This window comes from Delphinapterus leucas, chromosome 3 (assembly GCF_059928025.1).
Source record: "Delphinapterus leucas isolate spDelLeu-1000000601 "Yukka" chromosome 3, BTC_Dleu_Yukka2, whole genome shotgun sequence".
Taxonomy (NCBI): domain Eukaryota; kingdom Metazoa; phylum Chordata; class Mammalia; order Artiodactyla; family Monodontidae; genus Delphinapterus; species Delphinapterus leucas.
In genome coordinates, this window is record NC_143131.1 from 2,115,931 (window position 1) to 2,133,005 (window position 17,075).

A 17,075-nucleotide genomic window follows, 5' to 3' on the forward strand; every position below is an offset into this window, starting at 1 on the left:
GTGAGGAGCCAGCAGGGGCGGAATTGCCCGATTCCTGCCCCCCAAGCCTTGGCCCTCTGTAGACACGCCAGGCAGGCCCCAAGGAGGCCAGGGCAGAAGCCGCTGGATGCCCTGCACAGCTTCGGGCGGCCAGGAGAGGCCCCCGCGGAGGACACTGTGAGACCCCCAACGCCACAGCTGGAAGCACGTCCTAGGACCAGGGCCCCGAATGCCGCAGCCTCACCCACCAGGCTGCGGGGAGGGGCAGGGCAGGGTCGGGCGTCAGGCCCTGAGCGGGCGCTGGGCCCCGCTGGCGTGCCCGGGACCGCACAGCGCACCCGGCTCTGCCCGCCGCTCCCGAGGCATCCCGCCCGGCCTGGGTCTCTGCACCGATGCGCCAAGCTCTGCGCTTCAGAAGGTTCCCTCCGCAGCCCGTGCGGCAAGAGTGGGCCGCGTCCCCCGCCCCGGCGTGCGTGCTCCTAACCTGCAGCCCAGACAGGGCTCCAGAGTCACGGGAAACGCCACCATTGGCCAGGAAGCCGGCGAGTGGGGGCCAGGAAGGGCCAGCAGAGCCCCCCTCCGCCTCCCTGGCCTTCCCACCTGGGCACACACGCAGGGGACCCTGCGGCCCACAGACCCCCGGCGGGACTTATGCGAACGGGGTCCTGAGTTAATTCCTCCCGCCCTGGGGCCGGGGGGTGGGGGGCGGGGGGCAGCCCTGGTCCCGGAGACAGCAGTCTTCAATCAAGGCCTGGGGAAGAGCTGCAAGAAGCCTGTTTAAAACTTAACACATAGTAACACGCAAACAAACAAGCGCTGCCATGGCGACGGGCCTAAACAGAGGCTGCAGATACCGCGCTGGCGGCAGGGCTGCGGCGCCATGGCAACCGCCCCAAACAGAAACAGCCATCGCCGTCGGCGACCCGTGCGCTTCCGCGCCCACGGCTCCCGCGAGCTGAGGCGCTTCTGCCGCGGCTGCCACCTGGAGCGGCCGCGGTCCCACGACCCGCGCGCCCCACGCTCCTCAGACCCGGTCCCCCAGGGGTGGCTCCCAGCCTGTCCTGCAGGACCCCACGACCCGACTCAGGGCACCGCCCCCCCAGGCCCCCCCCAGGGAGCACTGTCTCCCTCTCCGTTCCCAAGGGCAAGGTCCCCCGCTGCACAGCTGGGAGGTCCGGGGGACCCTCCCCCAGAACAGGCTCTCCCAAGTGGGACACAGGTCACAGGGACCCCACAGGGAGTTCAGGTCCAGGAGGGCAGAGGGGGAGTAGCCACAGGCTGGTCTTCACTCTGTCTTGACCACGACCCCTGGCCGGGCCGGGGCCGCAGCCGCCCACTTGCCGCGCCGGCCCGCGCCCAGCGAGCCGAGGCAGAGACTCTGGGGCCCAGAGCAGCCGGGCTCTGAGGTGGGGCCCCCGTAGTGCCTGGGCGCCAGGGGCCAAGCCTCCTCCCTGAGTGTCTGAGCAGCGTCCTGCCCTCCAGAGCGGGACCGGGACCAGACGGGGCTCCCTCTCCTGGGGCGCAGGAGGGCCCGTGTGCCTCCACTGCCCGTGCCTCCACGCACGGGGTCTCCAGGGCCTGTCCAGGGCGTCTGTCCTCCGGGTGAGCCGTGACCAGCACAGTGGAGACCTGAGTTCTACCTGTGTGTGCATGCACGTGCACGTGTGTGCGAGTCTGTGTGATGCCTCGGGGATGCTGTTGCTGTTCTCAAGGTGTGGTCACAGGGTGTGAAGGGCAGGAGAAGGGGGAGGGGGCGTGTCGATGCCCGGACCACACGCCCGAGCCCGTGTGCACACGCGTGCAGACACACACACGGACAAGCACACGGTGCCCACCGTTCGTCACCCCTGCTCTTCACACGCGAACGTCCCCCAGAGCTGAGGGGAGCGGCGCCACAGACGCCCACCTCCCGGACTCGTGCCCCTGCCCCCAGCAGCCCCCCACGGGCCGGGCTCTGCCACCTGAGACCCCTCAGGCTGTGGCAGCGTCCCTGACCTGGGCTCCCGGCCCCACTGGGGCGTGTTCTGGTTCAAACTCCCGGGCATCTTCTTCCGGGCGGGGACGGCGTCCTGAAGCGTCGCCTCCTGGCTGCCCGAGAGAACGCAGGGCCCCGCTACCACCCCCCTGGTCCCAGGCGCACACGTACTTGATCTTGCTGAAGACGATGTCCACGTCGGTGATGGTCACGTTCCTGCCATCGATCACCTGGCAGTCCCTGCACAGCTTGGACCAGTTCTTGCCATGCATCTCCTTCCCGGTGGCCCTGGTGTCCCCGTGCACCGCAAACCTCCGGAAGGCCTCCTCCAGGGCGCTGAGCTCCGGGCCCGCGGCGGCTGCCCCCTCGCTGGCACCCTCCGACTCCAGTGACAGCCTCTTGGCTGCCTTGTCCTTCGCGGGGTCCCCTGGGGACTTGGGGGGCGTCTTGTTGGCGGGCTTGGGGGTCTTGGGCCTGCTGTCAGCCATGCTACTGGGAGGAAGCAGCGAGAGGTCACCTGCTTTTGCGGGCGGCTGCCCAAGGCCCCCGCTGCCCGCGGACAGGGGCTGTGGCCTGCCAGGGACAAAGCGTCCATCTGCTGCAGGACACGGCGAGGCCCCTCCAGCCCCGGCGCCCTGGCCGCCAAGTCCCCGACAGTCAAAGCCTCCAGCACGGGGGGGGCACAAGCCAGCCTCCTGGGGGACTCGGGACCCTCCTGCTCTGGGGGCTCCCCGAGTGACACCTTCCCGGGCATCGGTGGGGTGACACCATCCTCGGGGAAGGGATCCAGAACGGTCACGCTGCTGCGCCCACCTCAGGGCCCGGTCTGCTGACCAGGGTGCCCCCCACCCAGGGGGCCGAACAGGCTGCTAGTAGGAGAGGGAAGCCCCAGGCGAGAGCAGGGGTCTGTGGAGACTCCGAGGGCCGAGCGGGGCTGCGGCCCGGGCCCAGGGTAGGGGGGCTCACGTTGGGGCGTTGGCTGATGGCGTCAGGAGCCCAGTGAATGCCCAAAGCTGAGCCCGGGTCCCCACGGGGCTGAGAAGACCCCTCCACCTCCAGCAGCTCCGGGGAGCCGGGAGCTGAGCACCAACGCCCACCCCCAGAGTCACGGCTAGTGGTCAGCGGGGGGAAGTAGGCAACCTGGCATTGTGGGGGTCCCGAGCAGGGCCCTGCTGAACTCAGGACCTACAAGTTCCCCAAACAGAAAAGGCAGTGCAGCTCAAGAGGCTCAGTGGCTGGTGAGGACAGTCCAGGACCCCGGGGCTCAGGGCAGGGGGACATGACTGGGGATGTGGTGATGAGCTCCAGGAGCCAGCTCTCCATCCTGGGCTCCACGTTTGTAGCTTAATAAAGGAACTTGAAAATTACTTTAACAAAAACAACAGGAGTGAGACCCTACACGCAGATGGGAAGCTCTCCAAGGTGACTTCCTGTTGTGGGGAGAAGCAGGACGGTGGGGGGAGCAGAAATAACACAGCCGATGTTGGAGCCATCAAGGACGAACAGTAACCACGTGTGGGCCTGCACCTCGTGACCAGGCATCGCTGTGGCTGGCTGTGGACGCGCAAACCGGAGGCCCCGCGGGCTCCGGCCCTGCTCCCTCCACGTGACGCTTGTCAGCAGCTGGTCCCCGCGGTGGCACCCGGGCCAGGGGTAGGAGGAACAGGTGGGTGGGCAGGTGAGGTGGAGGGAACTGTGTGAGTGTCACCTGGCCAGGCCCTGCTGAGGCACGGCTGACCCCGCGGGCTCCGGAGTCGGGAACTGGTGAGGGATTCACGGCGGGTATGGGGATGGACTGCATTACCGGATTTGCATTTTCAAATGAGGGTTTGGAGAGGGCAGGGCAGCTGCAAGGTGGGCTCACAGACCAGAGTGGAAGGAGATGCAGGACGGGCGGACCTGGGGACGCCTGCCCCAGAGTGTCCACCAGGCTCCAGGGACCATCCCACCACGGGGGCCCAGCTGTCTTCAGACACCACGTGATCCCCTGGGCCCACCAGCCCCTCACAGGCTGTCCGCACCCCAAAAAGGCGCCACGAGGCCTGTGTCTCCAGAATGATTCTCCCTGGCAACGCCCTTAAGACGTGACTATCTGAAAAACCTATAGAAAAGGTGACCCAGGACAGACCCTATATGCCACAGTCACAGCTTCTGCGTGACATCAGCCCACAGTGCCCCCGGCCAGGAGGGCTGGGAATCCATGTTAGCGATGTGCCTGCAACAGGGCCAGGTGTGCCTGTGAGCTGGGCCAGGTGTGCCTGTGAGCTGGGCCGGGTGTGCCTGTGAGATGGGCCGGGTGTGCCTGTGAGATGGGCCGGGTGTGCCTGTGAGCTGGCCCGGGTGTGCCTGTGAGCTGGGCCACATGTGCCTGTGAGCTGAGCCAGGTGTGCCTGTGAGATGGGCCAGGTGTGCATGTGAGATGGGCCGGGTGTGCCTGTGAGCTGGGCCAGGTGTGCATGTGAGCTGAGCCACATGTGCCTGTGAGCTGAGCCAGGTGTGCCTGTGAGATGGGCCAGGTGTGCCTGTGAGATGGGCCGGGTGTGCCTGTGAGATGGGCCGGGTGTGCCTGTGAGCTGGCCCGGGTGTGCCTGTGAGATGGGCCGGGTGTGCCTGTGAGCTGGGCCGGGTGTGCCTGTGAGCTGGGCCACATGTGCCTGTGAGCTGAGCCAGGTGTGCCTGTGAGATGGGCCAGGTGTGCATGTGAGCTGGGCCGGGTGTGTCTGTGAGCTGGGCCAGGTGTGCATGTGAGCTGAGCCACATGTGCCTGTGAGCTGAGCCAGGTGTGCCTGTGAGATGGGCCAGGTGTGCCTGTGAGCTGGGCCGGGTGTGCCTGTGAGCTGGGCCGGGTGTGTCTGTGAGCTGGGCCGGGTGTGCATGTGAGCTGGGCCAGGTGTGCATGTGAGCTGAGCCAGGTGTGCATGTGAGCTGGGCCAGGTGTGCCTGTGAGCTGGGCCGGGTGTGCATGTGAGCTGGGCCGGGTGTGCATGTGAGCTGAGCCGGGTGTGCATGTGAGCTGGGCCAGGTGTGCATGTGAGCTGAGCCACATGTGCCTGTGAGCTGAGCCAGGTGTGCCTGTGAGATGGGCCAGGTGTGCATGTGAGATGGGCCGGGTGTGCCTGTGAGCTGGGCCGGGTGTGTCTGTGAGCTGGGCCAGGTGTGCATGTGAGCTGGGCCAGGTGTGCATGTGAGATGGGCCAGGTGTGCCTGTGAGCTGGCCCGGGTGTGCCTGTGAGCTGGGCCGGGTGTGCCTGTGAGCTGGGCCGGGTGTGCATGTGAGCTGAGCCAGGTGTGCATGTGAGCTGGGCCAGGTGTGCATGTGAGCTGAGCCAGGTGTGCATGTGAGCTGGGCCAGGTGTGCATGTGAGCTGAGCCAGGTGTGCATGTGAGCTGGGCCAGGTGTGCATGTGAGCTGGGCCAGGTGTGCCTGTGAGCTGAGCCAGGTGTGCATGTGAGCTGGGCCGGGTGTGCCTGTGAGCTGGGCCAGGTGTGCATGTGAGCTGGGCCAGGTGTGCATGTGAGCTGAGCCAGGTGTGCATGTGAGCTGGGCCAGGTGTGCATGTGAGCTGAGCCAGGTGTGCCTGTGAGCTGGGCCGGGTGTGCCTGTGAGCTGGGCCGGGTGTGCCTGTGAGCTGGCCCGGGTGTGCCTGTGAGCTGGCCCGGGTGTGCCTGTGAGCTGGGCCGGGTGTTGTTTTAAAGGCAACAGCAGCTCTGCCTCTCCTGGTTCCCCTTCCTTGAGCAGAACACAGGTCTGCACTGAGACTAAAGGTGGAGTGTGTGTTCCTGCTTCCATAGGTGTGAACGCACCTCCAACCCCTGGCTCCCCCAAACCAGCTCTCAGCCCGTCGTTCCCAATGCCCCTCCTCATACTGCCCATAATCTACACCCTACCTGCAGGCCCTTCCTGCGATCGGACCAGGCCTCAAGCATCTTGCCCCTCGGGATCCAGGTGCCTTCCAGCCCCCGGGGCCCCTTCCACCTCCTGGGTCCTCTGGGCCCGAAGCCCCGGGCAGGTGTTGAGTGCACCAAGATGGCCAAGGCTCGCTGGAGGGCGGCCTGGGAAAGCTGCCGGCCCTGGGGTGGGGGCTCGGGGGTGGCGTGCTTCTGGGGGGCAGGATGCGGGCCACAGGATGCGCATGTCGGGGAGCTGGGACCCGCACAGGGGACTCCCCGCCTCCCAGGCCCTGAGGGGGCGCTGCTCAGGCCTCAGGCCCCGTCCCGCCGGCCTCCTTGAGGCCAAACCTCCCGGAACTCAGAATCCTGCTCCACCTCACGCCGAGCGAGCTGGGCCGGCGGCACGGGGAAAACGCGGGTCACGGCCCGGTCACAGCGCCCGGACCCCACCACGGGCTCTGCCAGGTCAACAGGCATCACACCCCAAGTCCGGAACCTCCCCGCAACACAGCCGCCCCATTGGCGAGCCCCCTACTTGAAGGGTCGGGGAGCTGGGGGATCCAGAGGCCTCAGCGCGCTGTGGCCCCCGGGGCGCCCTGGGGGTGTCGCTGACGATGCACTAGAGCTCGACTGGGGTTCTTGTCACCGACCTCGTCCTAGAGGCTGCTCGGGACCAGGAGACCGGCCTGCAGGTGGGAAAGGGCTCCCGGGACAGCGGACGCCACAAGGAGTCTTCTGGAGCCGCGAGCCGCGGTGGGAGCCCTGGGCTCTCGAGCTCCTCAGGCATCCCTGGTCCTCGGCCCCGTCGGCCCGACCCACGTGCCGCCCTCCTGCGCTCTCAGGGCTGGCGTGGTGCCAGCGCCCTCCAGATGTCTATACCAAGCTGGGCCCAGGGGCGGCACCCTCCACCAGGGCCGAGAGCCCAAGTCCCTGAGCCGTGGCTGTGCCCGCTGATGTGATACCAAGGCCTGGGGTCCAGCTGAGACCCTGCTTCCGCGCAAGAACCACACGGGCCCTGGAAATGCCAGGTTCCCGAGCATCTGACAAACTAGCCCTCCTTGGACCTCGACGGAGTGCCTGACGCTGACCGGGCTGACAGTCTGCTGAGCGCATCTGACCTCGGCCGTGCAGGGGCCTGGCCACAGAACGCCGCTCGCCGGATGCCGCCGGACGCGCGGAGGCAACCCGGAGGCTCTGCGCCAAGTGCGGGAAGGAGAGGAGAGAGTGCAGGGGAAGCAGGCGCCTCCCAGGGCAGCCCAGCCCCTTCGGGTGGCTCAACCCACCGGGCCCGGTCCCAGGACTGAGCGGATGGAGGGGGCGAGGGCATAACTGCAGCAGCCCCCAGGTAAGTCCTAGGCACAGCTGCTCCGGGGCCGCACAGGAGGCCAGGGCGCCTGGTCAGCTGGTCCCAGGGAGAACCTCCTTGACCCCTGCCGGGTGGGCGCGCTGTACCCGCGCAGCCAAGATGAGGTGGGCGGGTGAGGGTTAGGACAGAAGATGCAAAAGACCAAGCGGCCAGAAGCCGGGGGGATGGATGCCGTCGCCTCCCCCTCCTCCCCTCCGTCCACCGGGGCTCAGGCCCCCAGGTCGGGGTCCAGCTTCGCCCTCGGTGCAGCCCCTGGAAGAGGCACAGCCTCCGAGTGAACAGCGCGAGGGGGAACAGAGGCGTCGGGCCTGCACACCCTCTGGGCCGCCGGCCCGCAGCTCTGCCTCTTTATTTCCGAGTCCATTTGAACACAACACAGCCCTTTGGCAACTGTTCACATTTTAGTCATAATACGGCCACCACTCCTCGGCTGCCCAACACTCGATGTGAATGACCACTCGTCCCAGGCAGTGGGAGCCTCCCAGGCGGGCACAAAGCGGTCTCTGAGTGCCTGCCCCGCAGAGCAGACGGTCCCAGGAGTCTCAGGCGTGGATGCAGCCCTGCCGCCTCGGCGCTGCCTTTCACGGTCCCTGCAGGGGCCCCGACAGGACGGGATGAGCGGCCACACCGTCCAAGCAGGATGCCACTCAGGTCCCGGGTCACATGCTTCAGGCCGTAGGCCCGGAAAGGCCCGTGGGGGTGGGACCTCCTGCACTGAGGCTAGGCCATCCCTCGGGGCAGCCTGGGAACCACAGTCACAGCCACACTGTCCCCTGTGCCCAAGTCAAACGCGGTTTCTCTGGGCCGAGAGGGAAGAAGGTGGGTAGCTGAGCGGGCGCCTTCCTGGGGGCCGCGGCCATCCTGCGTCCCGCACCGTCCTGCAGTGAGGTCACCGGGAGCCGCACCCTCGGGCCTCCTCGGGGCTCCTGCTGGTCGGGCTGGCGGGGGGAGTAAGGGGCCAGGACACGTCTGCCACCCCAGCCCCTCAGAAGAACTGATGTGGACGGCAGGGACTTCTCTGCGCCACCACGAAGCTGGGGCTTCTCGGGGGACTCACTCCATTGGGACCCCTTGGCCTCCCAGGAACCAATATCCTGGGCCCCCCGGTCCCCGGGTCCCAGGGCCGGTCTCTACTGTTTGTCAGCATGTTTCTTACAAAATCCAAGAACACGGCATCTGCAGCCAACCTGGGGTCGGGCGGGCCCTGTGCAGGGCACGTGTAGTGGGTGAATGGTGGCTCCGAGCCAGGTGTGTCCACGTCCTCGCAAGGTGGAGGAACCTTGTTTGGAAGAAGGGTCTCTGCAGACGTCATCAAGTTAAGGATCTCGAGATGGGTCCACTCTGGACCAGGGTGGCCCTAAGTCCATTGACAGGTGTCCTTACAAGACACGGGAGAGGAGACACACAGACACAGAGAAGCCACGTGAAGACGGAGGCCAAGACGGGAGGGACGTCGCCACAAGCCCAGGGATGCCCGGAGCCCCGGGAGCTGGAAGAGGCAGGAGGGACCCTCCCCGGTGCCTCTGGAGGGAGTGCGGCCCCGCGACACCTCAATCTCAGACTGGGAGTCTGGCCTCAGAACTGGAAGAGGACACATTTCTGTAGTTTTCATTCAAAAGTCTGTGGTCCTTTGTCACAGCAGCCCCAGGACCCGCACACAGCAGGGACACCAGAAGGGAGTCTCTGCCCCAGAGAAAAGCGCCTGCAAAGGCCCAGAGGAGCGAAGCCTGGGCGGCGGCACAGAACCCAGAGGCGAGAGTGGGCAGAGGGCCCACCCCGCAGACAGGGTCTGGCGTGCACGTGAGACCCTCAACAGGAAGTCTGTTAGCTCCAGGAACGTGGAGCTGCCCGCGGATGGCCTGGCCTCTCCCCGACGGCAGGCGCCCTGCGGTCACCACGTGCCCGCACGGCAGGTCCTGGCGCCAGGCCTCTCAGGAGCCCACAGCGTGGAGGGCAGGCCGGGGCCCGGGGAAGCCAACCGCAGGGCCAGGAAGAGCAGAGGGGCCTGCGGGGAAGGGCCACTGCCTGGGTCTGATGGCTGGCAGGTGGGGGACAGCGTCGCCTGCGGGCCGCGAAGCCTCTCCTACCCCCAAGCAGCCGGAAGAGGACAGCAGCCGGCACAGGTGTGAGGCGCAAAGCCAGAGGCAGCCCGAGGGTCTCCGAAGTGGTCTGCAGCCCAGCCCTCACTCCCCGCCCCCGCCAGACAGCTGGGAGGCTTCCCACCAACCACGGGGACTGAAAAGCCCCAGGCCCCCCACCCGGAAGGGCAGGGCACCCTGAACAGACCAGCCCTGCCCTGGGGGTGGACGGACGGGCGCCCGGGAGTCAGGGGCGGTCAGGCCGGCTCTTCTCAAGCCCCAGCGTGGATGCGGGGATCTGGATCGTGGGTGCCCCAAACACCGGCAGGACACACACAAGCACTCCTGAGGAGGAGACGGCCACTGGAGACGGAAAAACACAATATCCACACATGATAAAAAAAAAACACCAGGCCCAAGAGGGGAACAAGTGCCAAGAACTTGCAGAAACAACAGGAAGCAGAAACGACGAGAGGTTCCAGTTACTGGAGCTCGATCAGACACTGAGCTTAAAGTAGCTACGTGCACCGTGTGCAAAGAAGAAGTGGGCAGTGCGCGCCGTGTGCAAAGAAGAAAAGGACAAGATGAGGAATTCCCGCAAAGAACGGGAGCTGTAAGGACGCAGGAGGCAGATCTGAAAAAAGAACACCTTAGAAATTCTAGCCCTAGAAAGCACAGTAACTAAAATTCAGAACTCAGTGGATGGGTTTCACAGCAGAGCAGATTAAAGAACTCATGGATCAGAAATACCCAAAAGAAAACAGCCAGACGTGGTGGAAACGTGTGTGTGTGCGCACATGTACATACCTATGTGCATGTGCACGGTGTACACACATAGGAAAATCGTATGTGGGTACACCATCATATGTGAGGTAAGCTACCATCTAAGAAGTTAGGGAAAAACCTCAGCAAATCAAGGACAAAGGCGTTAGAAACAATGAAGATAAGAGTAAAAATTAATAAATTAGAAAACGAATCTATCATACAGAGGACCAACGACATCAAAAGTTAATGCCTTGCAAACACTGATAAAATTGATAAATACGGGGACGTTAGTCAAGTAAAAAAAAGAGACGGTCAAAAGTATCGGATATCAGAATGGAAAATGAGGACATCCCTACAAGCTCTACAGATATTAAGGGATTAAAATATAATAAGAGAATATTATAAACAATTTTAGACCAACGTGTTTGATAATTTAAATGAAACAGACAAATTCCTAAAAAGAAAACAAAAGCCATTTTCCCAAACAGTAACAAGAAGAAATATGTTCTTATCATTGCTCTTGTATTTATTACTAATTCTTATAATTATTGAGGGTTTGAATTCTTATTTAAAACCCTTCTCACAAAGAAAACTCCAGGCCTGGATGACTTCACCAGCAGACTCTTCCTTACACTGAAAGAAGAAATAGTGTCAGTCTTACACAAATTCTTCCAGAGAAGAGTAAAAGATGAAACACGCCACCCCGACTCATTCTGGCTAAAATAATCCTGGTACCAAAACCTGACAAGGGCGTTACAAGGAAAGAAAAATTTATGCCAATCTCACTTACAAACACAGATACAAAAACCCTAAACAACATATTAACAAACTGAATCCAGTAATAGATAAAAAGGATCGATACCTTACAATCAAGTTTGGTTTATGCCAGGAGTGCAAGGTTCATTTAACATTAACTTAATTCATCACATAACACAATACAGAGCCAAAATCATATTATCGTCTTAATAAATGCAGTGAAGGCATTTGATGGATTTCAGCATTTATTCACCGTAAAAATTCTTAGCAAGTTAGAAAAGGAAATAAATTCCTTAATTTGATAATGGGTACCTACAAAAAGCTACAAAATCATCACACTTTGAATATTGAAAATTTTTCTTTTCAAACTGGAGTAAGAGAAAGACGCTTGCCTGCTATCACCACTTCTACTCACTGTGTCAGTGTGGTAAGATAAGGAAAGGAAATAAATATGATATAAACATAGAAAGGAAGAAATAAAACTGGCATTATTTGCATTTCTATGACTGTGTACATACGAAATCCAAAGGGATCCCAGGAAAACTATTAGAATCAACGCGAGTTTAGCAAGGTTTCTGGATACGTGGTCAACATGCAAAAATCTATTCTATTTTCATGTAGCAGCAAAACCAGACAATAAAAGGTATTTAGAAATATACCATTTAAAAAAAAGTGAGGAAGTATGAGTTACCTAGGAATAAATTTAACAAAAGATGTGCAAGACCGTCGACACAGAGACTATGAAGCATTATTGAAAGAATAGTGATATTATGAACATGGATTAAGTCTGAAATACAAAGATGTCAATTATCCCTAAATTCATGCACAGTTTTAATTTAATCCAAATAAAAATTCTAACACTTTTTATGTCTGGGTAGTGAGACAAGCTGAATGTAAAATATACACGAAAAGGCAAAGAACCATGAATTAACCGGCGATCTTGAAGGAAGAACAGGTGGAGGATTTGCCCAGCGGTTTCGAGACTCGATGGAAAGTTCTGGAAATGAAGCCAGTGTGGCGTGTGGTCCTGGTACAAGGACAGAAAATAAACCACCGGGCAGAAGAGAGCCTCCAGTCCACCTGCACAGGTGCAGAGACAGTGTGGACAACAAAGGTGGTCCTGCAGGAAAAGCGGGGAAAAAAACTTTTTCAACAAAAGGAGACGGGCTGACTGAACAGACACATGGAGAAAAATGGAAATTAATTCAGGTACAGATTGAAGCAGGAATGGCAAAATCATGAAGCCTCAGGAAGGGGATGCTTGAGAGTATCTGATGTCCTGGGTGGGAAAGACTCTCTACACAGGACACAAAACCCACTACCCCTAAAGGAAAAGACTCTTAAATGGCACCAGATTAAAACTCAGAATTTCCATTCATCAGAAGATATAGCACTAAGGAGTGAAAAGACAGCAGAGAAGGTGTCTCTTACATTGCTGTCTCCAGAATCTAGAAAGAGCCCTGTGGATCAACCAGAAAAAGACAGCTCTAGAGAAATGGGCAAGGGACTCGAGCAGGCCCAGCACATCCGGACACCCAGTCACTGGCGGGGACGCCCGGCTTCGTTACCTTGGCCTGAAACGCAGGCGCTGGCACGCACCCTCCAGACGGCCACCCGCCAGAAGGCCACTGCGCCCTGCCCGCTGCCGGCGGCTGTGGAGCGCGGCCGCCAAGGGGCTTCAAGTCTGGGGAGACGCCGGTCCCATCGGCTAAGACAGGGCGCCGAGGACCCAGCAGAAACATTCGCGCGTGTTCTCCGAGGAACACGCAGCAGGGCTCCAGGCAGCCACGCCAGAGGATGGAAATAACCCCAAGGCCCGTGGCCCACACAAGGGATCAGCGGACGGTGACGGGTTCACGGAACGGAGCGTGCGCCGGCTCCACGCGGTACTGCACAAAACGCGCCAGCATGGCAGAGCACGTGCTCTGAGGTAGGAAGGCTAAACACTAAACCGGAGAGCGGGGGGAAACAGGGTCAGGTAGTAAAACCACAGCAAAAGCAGAGCCCCTCCCCAGGAACGGGCTGGGGGGGCAGCCACAGCCCCTGGCAGGAGGAAGAAGGAGCGGCCTCGGGGCCTCCGGAGGCCTGGGGGCCGAGCAGCCGGCAGGGCCAGGGCGGGGGAGACGAGGCCCAGATGAGCTGCGGCAACCGGCTTCCCAGGAAGGCAGCTGGGTGCTGGCGGCTCCTCCCAGGCTCCAAGGCCCACGGCGCCCCCCGCACCCAGAGGCAGTGGGAGTGTGAGGCCTGAACGAGGCCCCCGGAGGATGCTGGCTTTTGTGACATTCCCGCCGGAGCGAGAGCTTCCCGGGGCTGACCTGGCCGGGCTCACCTGGCACCTGATGTCTGATGAACAAATGGGTGCAACAGGGTTACAGGATGAGACCTTGGGAATGTGGCCCAAAGAGGGGAGATGGTGCTGGGACAACTGGACACGGGACATGCTGGGGACACAGGGGGACACTGTGCCGTGGGACACAAGGCGATGGGCAGGAAAGGGGTCCAGGTGTTCTTAACTTTTAGGCTTGAGAAAAGGTAAGGACCAGTCCTTCCTTTTCACAAATCTGATTAAGAAAAGGAAAAGTGGGCACGAATGTGCTCTTTGGAGGGTGAGCTCACGCTCCCCCTGCTAATGGGGGGTCGCAGGACACACTTGGGCTTTGTACCGAAGTCAGAACACCATCATTTCCTCACACCCCGTGAAAGACTTCCTATATTTCTTCACCAAAGAAGGTCCTACATTTGGACATTTAGACATTACATTACAATTGAGCTTCACTGCATGTCACTGCACGTCCCGTACAGTTAAAGGGGAAATCTGCAAGCTCAAAACAGCCTTGCTTCCCTGTCAGCAAATGAGATTTGGAGACAGCGTGCCTCGTCCCTGTGGGGAGCTGCCCCTCCCCCATATGCCCTTCTCGGGGGCTGCAGATCACAGAACCCGCACCCTCCCCTGTCACCCCAGCAGGGCCAATCAAAGCCATTTCCAGGAGCTGCCACGTGGATGCGGCTGAGGACGCTCCCCCTCTGAAGAGGCTCTGCCGAGCTGGGACTCGTGGTGGGGACGCTGTGGGCTCTGGGGGTGCTGGCTTTGGGGATTCCATGGGTTGTGACACCGTGGTTACCTCCCCACCCAGAGAGGAGGCTGGTCTCCCCAGGAGGGGCTGAAGAGTGGGGCGAGCCCACACAGGGCGCCGGAGACCACGTCTGAGCCCCAGATGCCGCTGGCCCCCCCCAGGCAGCTCCCCACCTTCCTGCCCAGGAAACACCTGCTGCTGAAGCAGTAGGAGTTGGGCGTGTGTCGATTCTCCTGCCTAATCCCAGCATCTGTCTGGTCCAGGGTTTTGGGCTCAGGTGGCCTCTGCACGGTGTCCAGCACCCTCGGTCTGGTGTGGTTTCCAGATGGTGCCAGGCTGGGCCCAGGGCACGGACCTCCCGACCCAGGGAGGCCCTGATACTTCAAGGTGCAGTGGGGGCTGTGCCTCATGGCCCCAGTAGCCCCAGATGGCGTCTCCTGTACGTGCTCCTCTGGCCTCACAGCAACATCACCAGCTATAAATAGCCCTGGCGCTAAGCCAGCAAGCCTCTCCCTGAGGAAGCTTCTAATTCTCAGCCTCTTCTGCAGGGAGCGGCTCCACTGCCCACCAGGGAGGGAAGCCACGAGGACGCAGCCCCGGAGGACAGTTTGGCTGCTCAAAGGTTTCTCTTAATCCTCAACCAGTGACGAGTGATTTTAATTTTCTTTACGAAATTCTCCTGTGATTTGCACATTTCCCACAATGAGCATCTATAACCTTGTATATCGTTAAAACAGCTTATTTATTGCAACTTCAAAGGGTTCACGAAGATCTCAGCCAAACAACGCCGAGGAGATAAGAATTCGGCCAACACAGCTTCCTCTAATCTCCACCACTTCGTCACTCCAAAAAGATGGAGAAGAATTTTTTAATGTAGTACATAAATTAGGGTACCTTTCTGAGTCACAGATCCTTCTGGAAATCGTGAAGGCCCCTTCCCCAGGAAAACACACGTACCTTTGCGTGGCACGCATTTTGCAGATACCCCCAGGAAATTCACCAGCACCCCCTTCCCCCATCGCTCATCACTGAGCCCTGGGATTCCAACCATGTGGTGGGAACAGGGGCTGGTGCCAGAGAAGGCATCATGGAGTCCAGTTTAAGGCACTCGCAAGGCGCCTGTTCCAAGGCCCCGCCCCTCCCCCCCTTTCCTGCCCGCTCCAAGCTCTCCCTCCCGAGCCCCATCGCTCCATCCCGGATGTGGTCCTAGTGCACTTGGAGCTCGGGTCAGGGTTTACTGATCACCTCCTAGGCGGCAGGGGCTGGCCCAGGCCCTGGGGAGGCCGCCCCCAGCACACCCTCCCTGAGAGACTGGCCACAGGGAGTCCTGGGAGGTGGTGGTGGGGGCCATGGGAGCTAGGTCTTTTATCGTTTATAAACGTCAGATGAATTAGCCAGTAAATACACAGACGGATGACAGCGTAGCCAGCTTAGCCGAAAAGGTGTCCCATCATCAGAGAGCACAAAACGCCTATCAAAACAGCAGTCACAGAGAAGGTTTTCTTCCCACCTCATTTCAAGGCTTCATTTACATAACTGAAACCGCAGAATAAAGGGTTTCTCTGGATCCTCCTTCAAGGGCGGGGCACTGGTCCCCAGGGGCGTGTGGAAAAAATACACTGGCAGCCAACCTCTTTATCTTGATTGCCGGGTTATGTGCCCACATGCGATAAGAAAACAGAACACCCCTCCGGGGATGCTTCTGGATTTGCAAAGTGTAGGCCTGACCCTCTCACCTGCACCGATATGGCGACGTTAATGCCGGACCGAGAGGGGCGGCCGAGTTCTCGCCAGAGGATCACGTACATTCTCGGCCCGTGGACACAAACGGCCCTTTCTGTGGCCCTGGGTCTCCTAAATTTCGTGCTGTATGACAGTGGCTTCATTTCAAACCCTCTAAGCCCTAATGTCCCGCCGTCTCGCTGGCAGCCGCCACCCCGGGCCTGGGCATGTGAACGGTGTTTATGTAGCAGGACACGGAGAGGGAAGGGGCTGCAAAGGGCTTCCACTGTCGCGTTACGCACCGACGCGAAGAAAGGCCAAAGCGCCTCATTTAGGGCCCAATTAAAAACCTGTCCTTTTCATCTCCGGTCGCTCCAGCCCGCGCCCCCGCGTCCCGAAACCCGCGCCCGGACGCAACCACGGGGGCCCGAGCGCCGCGCGGATAGCCGGCAGCTCCGGGGCGCGGGGCGCACGGACGCACTGGGCCTCGGGGAAGGGGCGCGGGCGGGCGCCGGGAATGGGTGGCGCGCCCCGGCCTGCGGGCGCAGGTGGCAGGAGGAGCAGGGAGGCCTGCGCGCCGCGCCCCGGGACGGAGCCCCGCGGCCCCTTACCTCGGAGATGCGGCGACTGCAACGGCGGCGCCTCCGCGACTCGCGCGCGAGCGACCCGGTACCCTGCCTGCGCTCGCGCCGCAGCTCCCAGCCCGCCGGCTCCGCCCCCGGCCTCAGGCCCGCCCCCAGACCCGCCGGCGCGCCCCCTGGCTCCCAGTTTCCGCGCCCGGTCCGCCCCACGCCCTGCCCTCCCCGCGCTCCCATTGGAGAACCCGTCCCAGGACCCGCCCCCAAGCCCCCACTGGCCCCCTCTCGGACCCGCCCCCCCAGGCCCGCCCCGCACTCTCTTGGCGGCTCCGCCCCGCCCCCTCCCTCCCGGGCTGCCTGGCGCACTGAGGCTGCCAGAGCGCGGACCCTGCCTTACAAGGCGGGTCGGCGCTGGCCCCAGGGCCACACGGCTCCGCGGGGTGGGGTGTCGCCCGTGCGGTCTCACCTGGCCCTCCGGGACCCCGGACGCGGGTCGACGGATGGGCGCAAGGACGGGCCTCCTGGCTGTGGCGGCCGGGCGCTGGCCTCTCTGCAGAGACGCTCGGGCCAACGCTGGGGTCCGGGGTGGCCGGGCTCGGGCCCCACGGAGGGGAGCAGGGTGGGGCTGGGAGTGGGGCCGCCCCGCGAGAGTTTGGGGGACAGTGGGAGGGTGAGGCGAGCGCCTGGCTGGGGTGGGCCAGAGGCGGGGAGGCGGGTCCGTGCCGGGCCCTGGGCGCGGTGCGCAGCTGGGACGCCTTCCCGGGGGCAAGCGGCGGCGCCCCAACCAGGGCCCCCACTCCAGCTGGAGGCGGGCCATCTTCCTGCGTCCGACCGGGGCCTCCGCGGGTTATCTGGGTGAAAGCAGCAGACCTCAGAGCCTCTTCCAGGGTC

General features: G+C 61.6%; 1 protein-coding gene across 1 annotated transcript in view; it reads right to left on the bottom strand.

Annotated features, from left to right (window-relative positions):
- The window catches only part of TPPP (tubulin polymerization promoting protein), a 26,232-nt gene extending 9,914 nt beyond the window's left edge, over positions 1-16,318 (bottom strand). Inside the window, exons 1-2 of the mRNA XM_022581300.2 lie at positions 16,218-16,318; positions 2,126-2,446 (exon numbers count right to left, since the gene is read on the bottom strand). Coding sequence (XP_022437008.1) covers positions 2,126-2,442 — 317 coding nt within the window. The 5' untranslated portion in view covers positions 2,443-2,446; positions 16,218-16,318. The remainder of the gene's footprint in view (positions 1-2,125; positions 2,447-16,217) is intronic.
- Between the last annotated feature and the right edge of the window lie 757 nt (positions 16,319-17,075).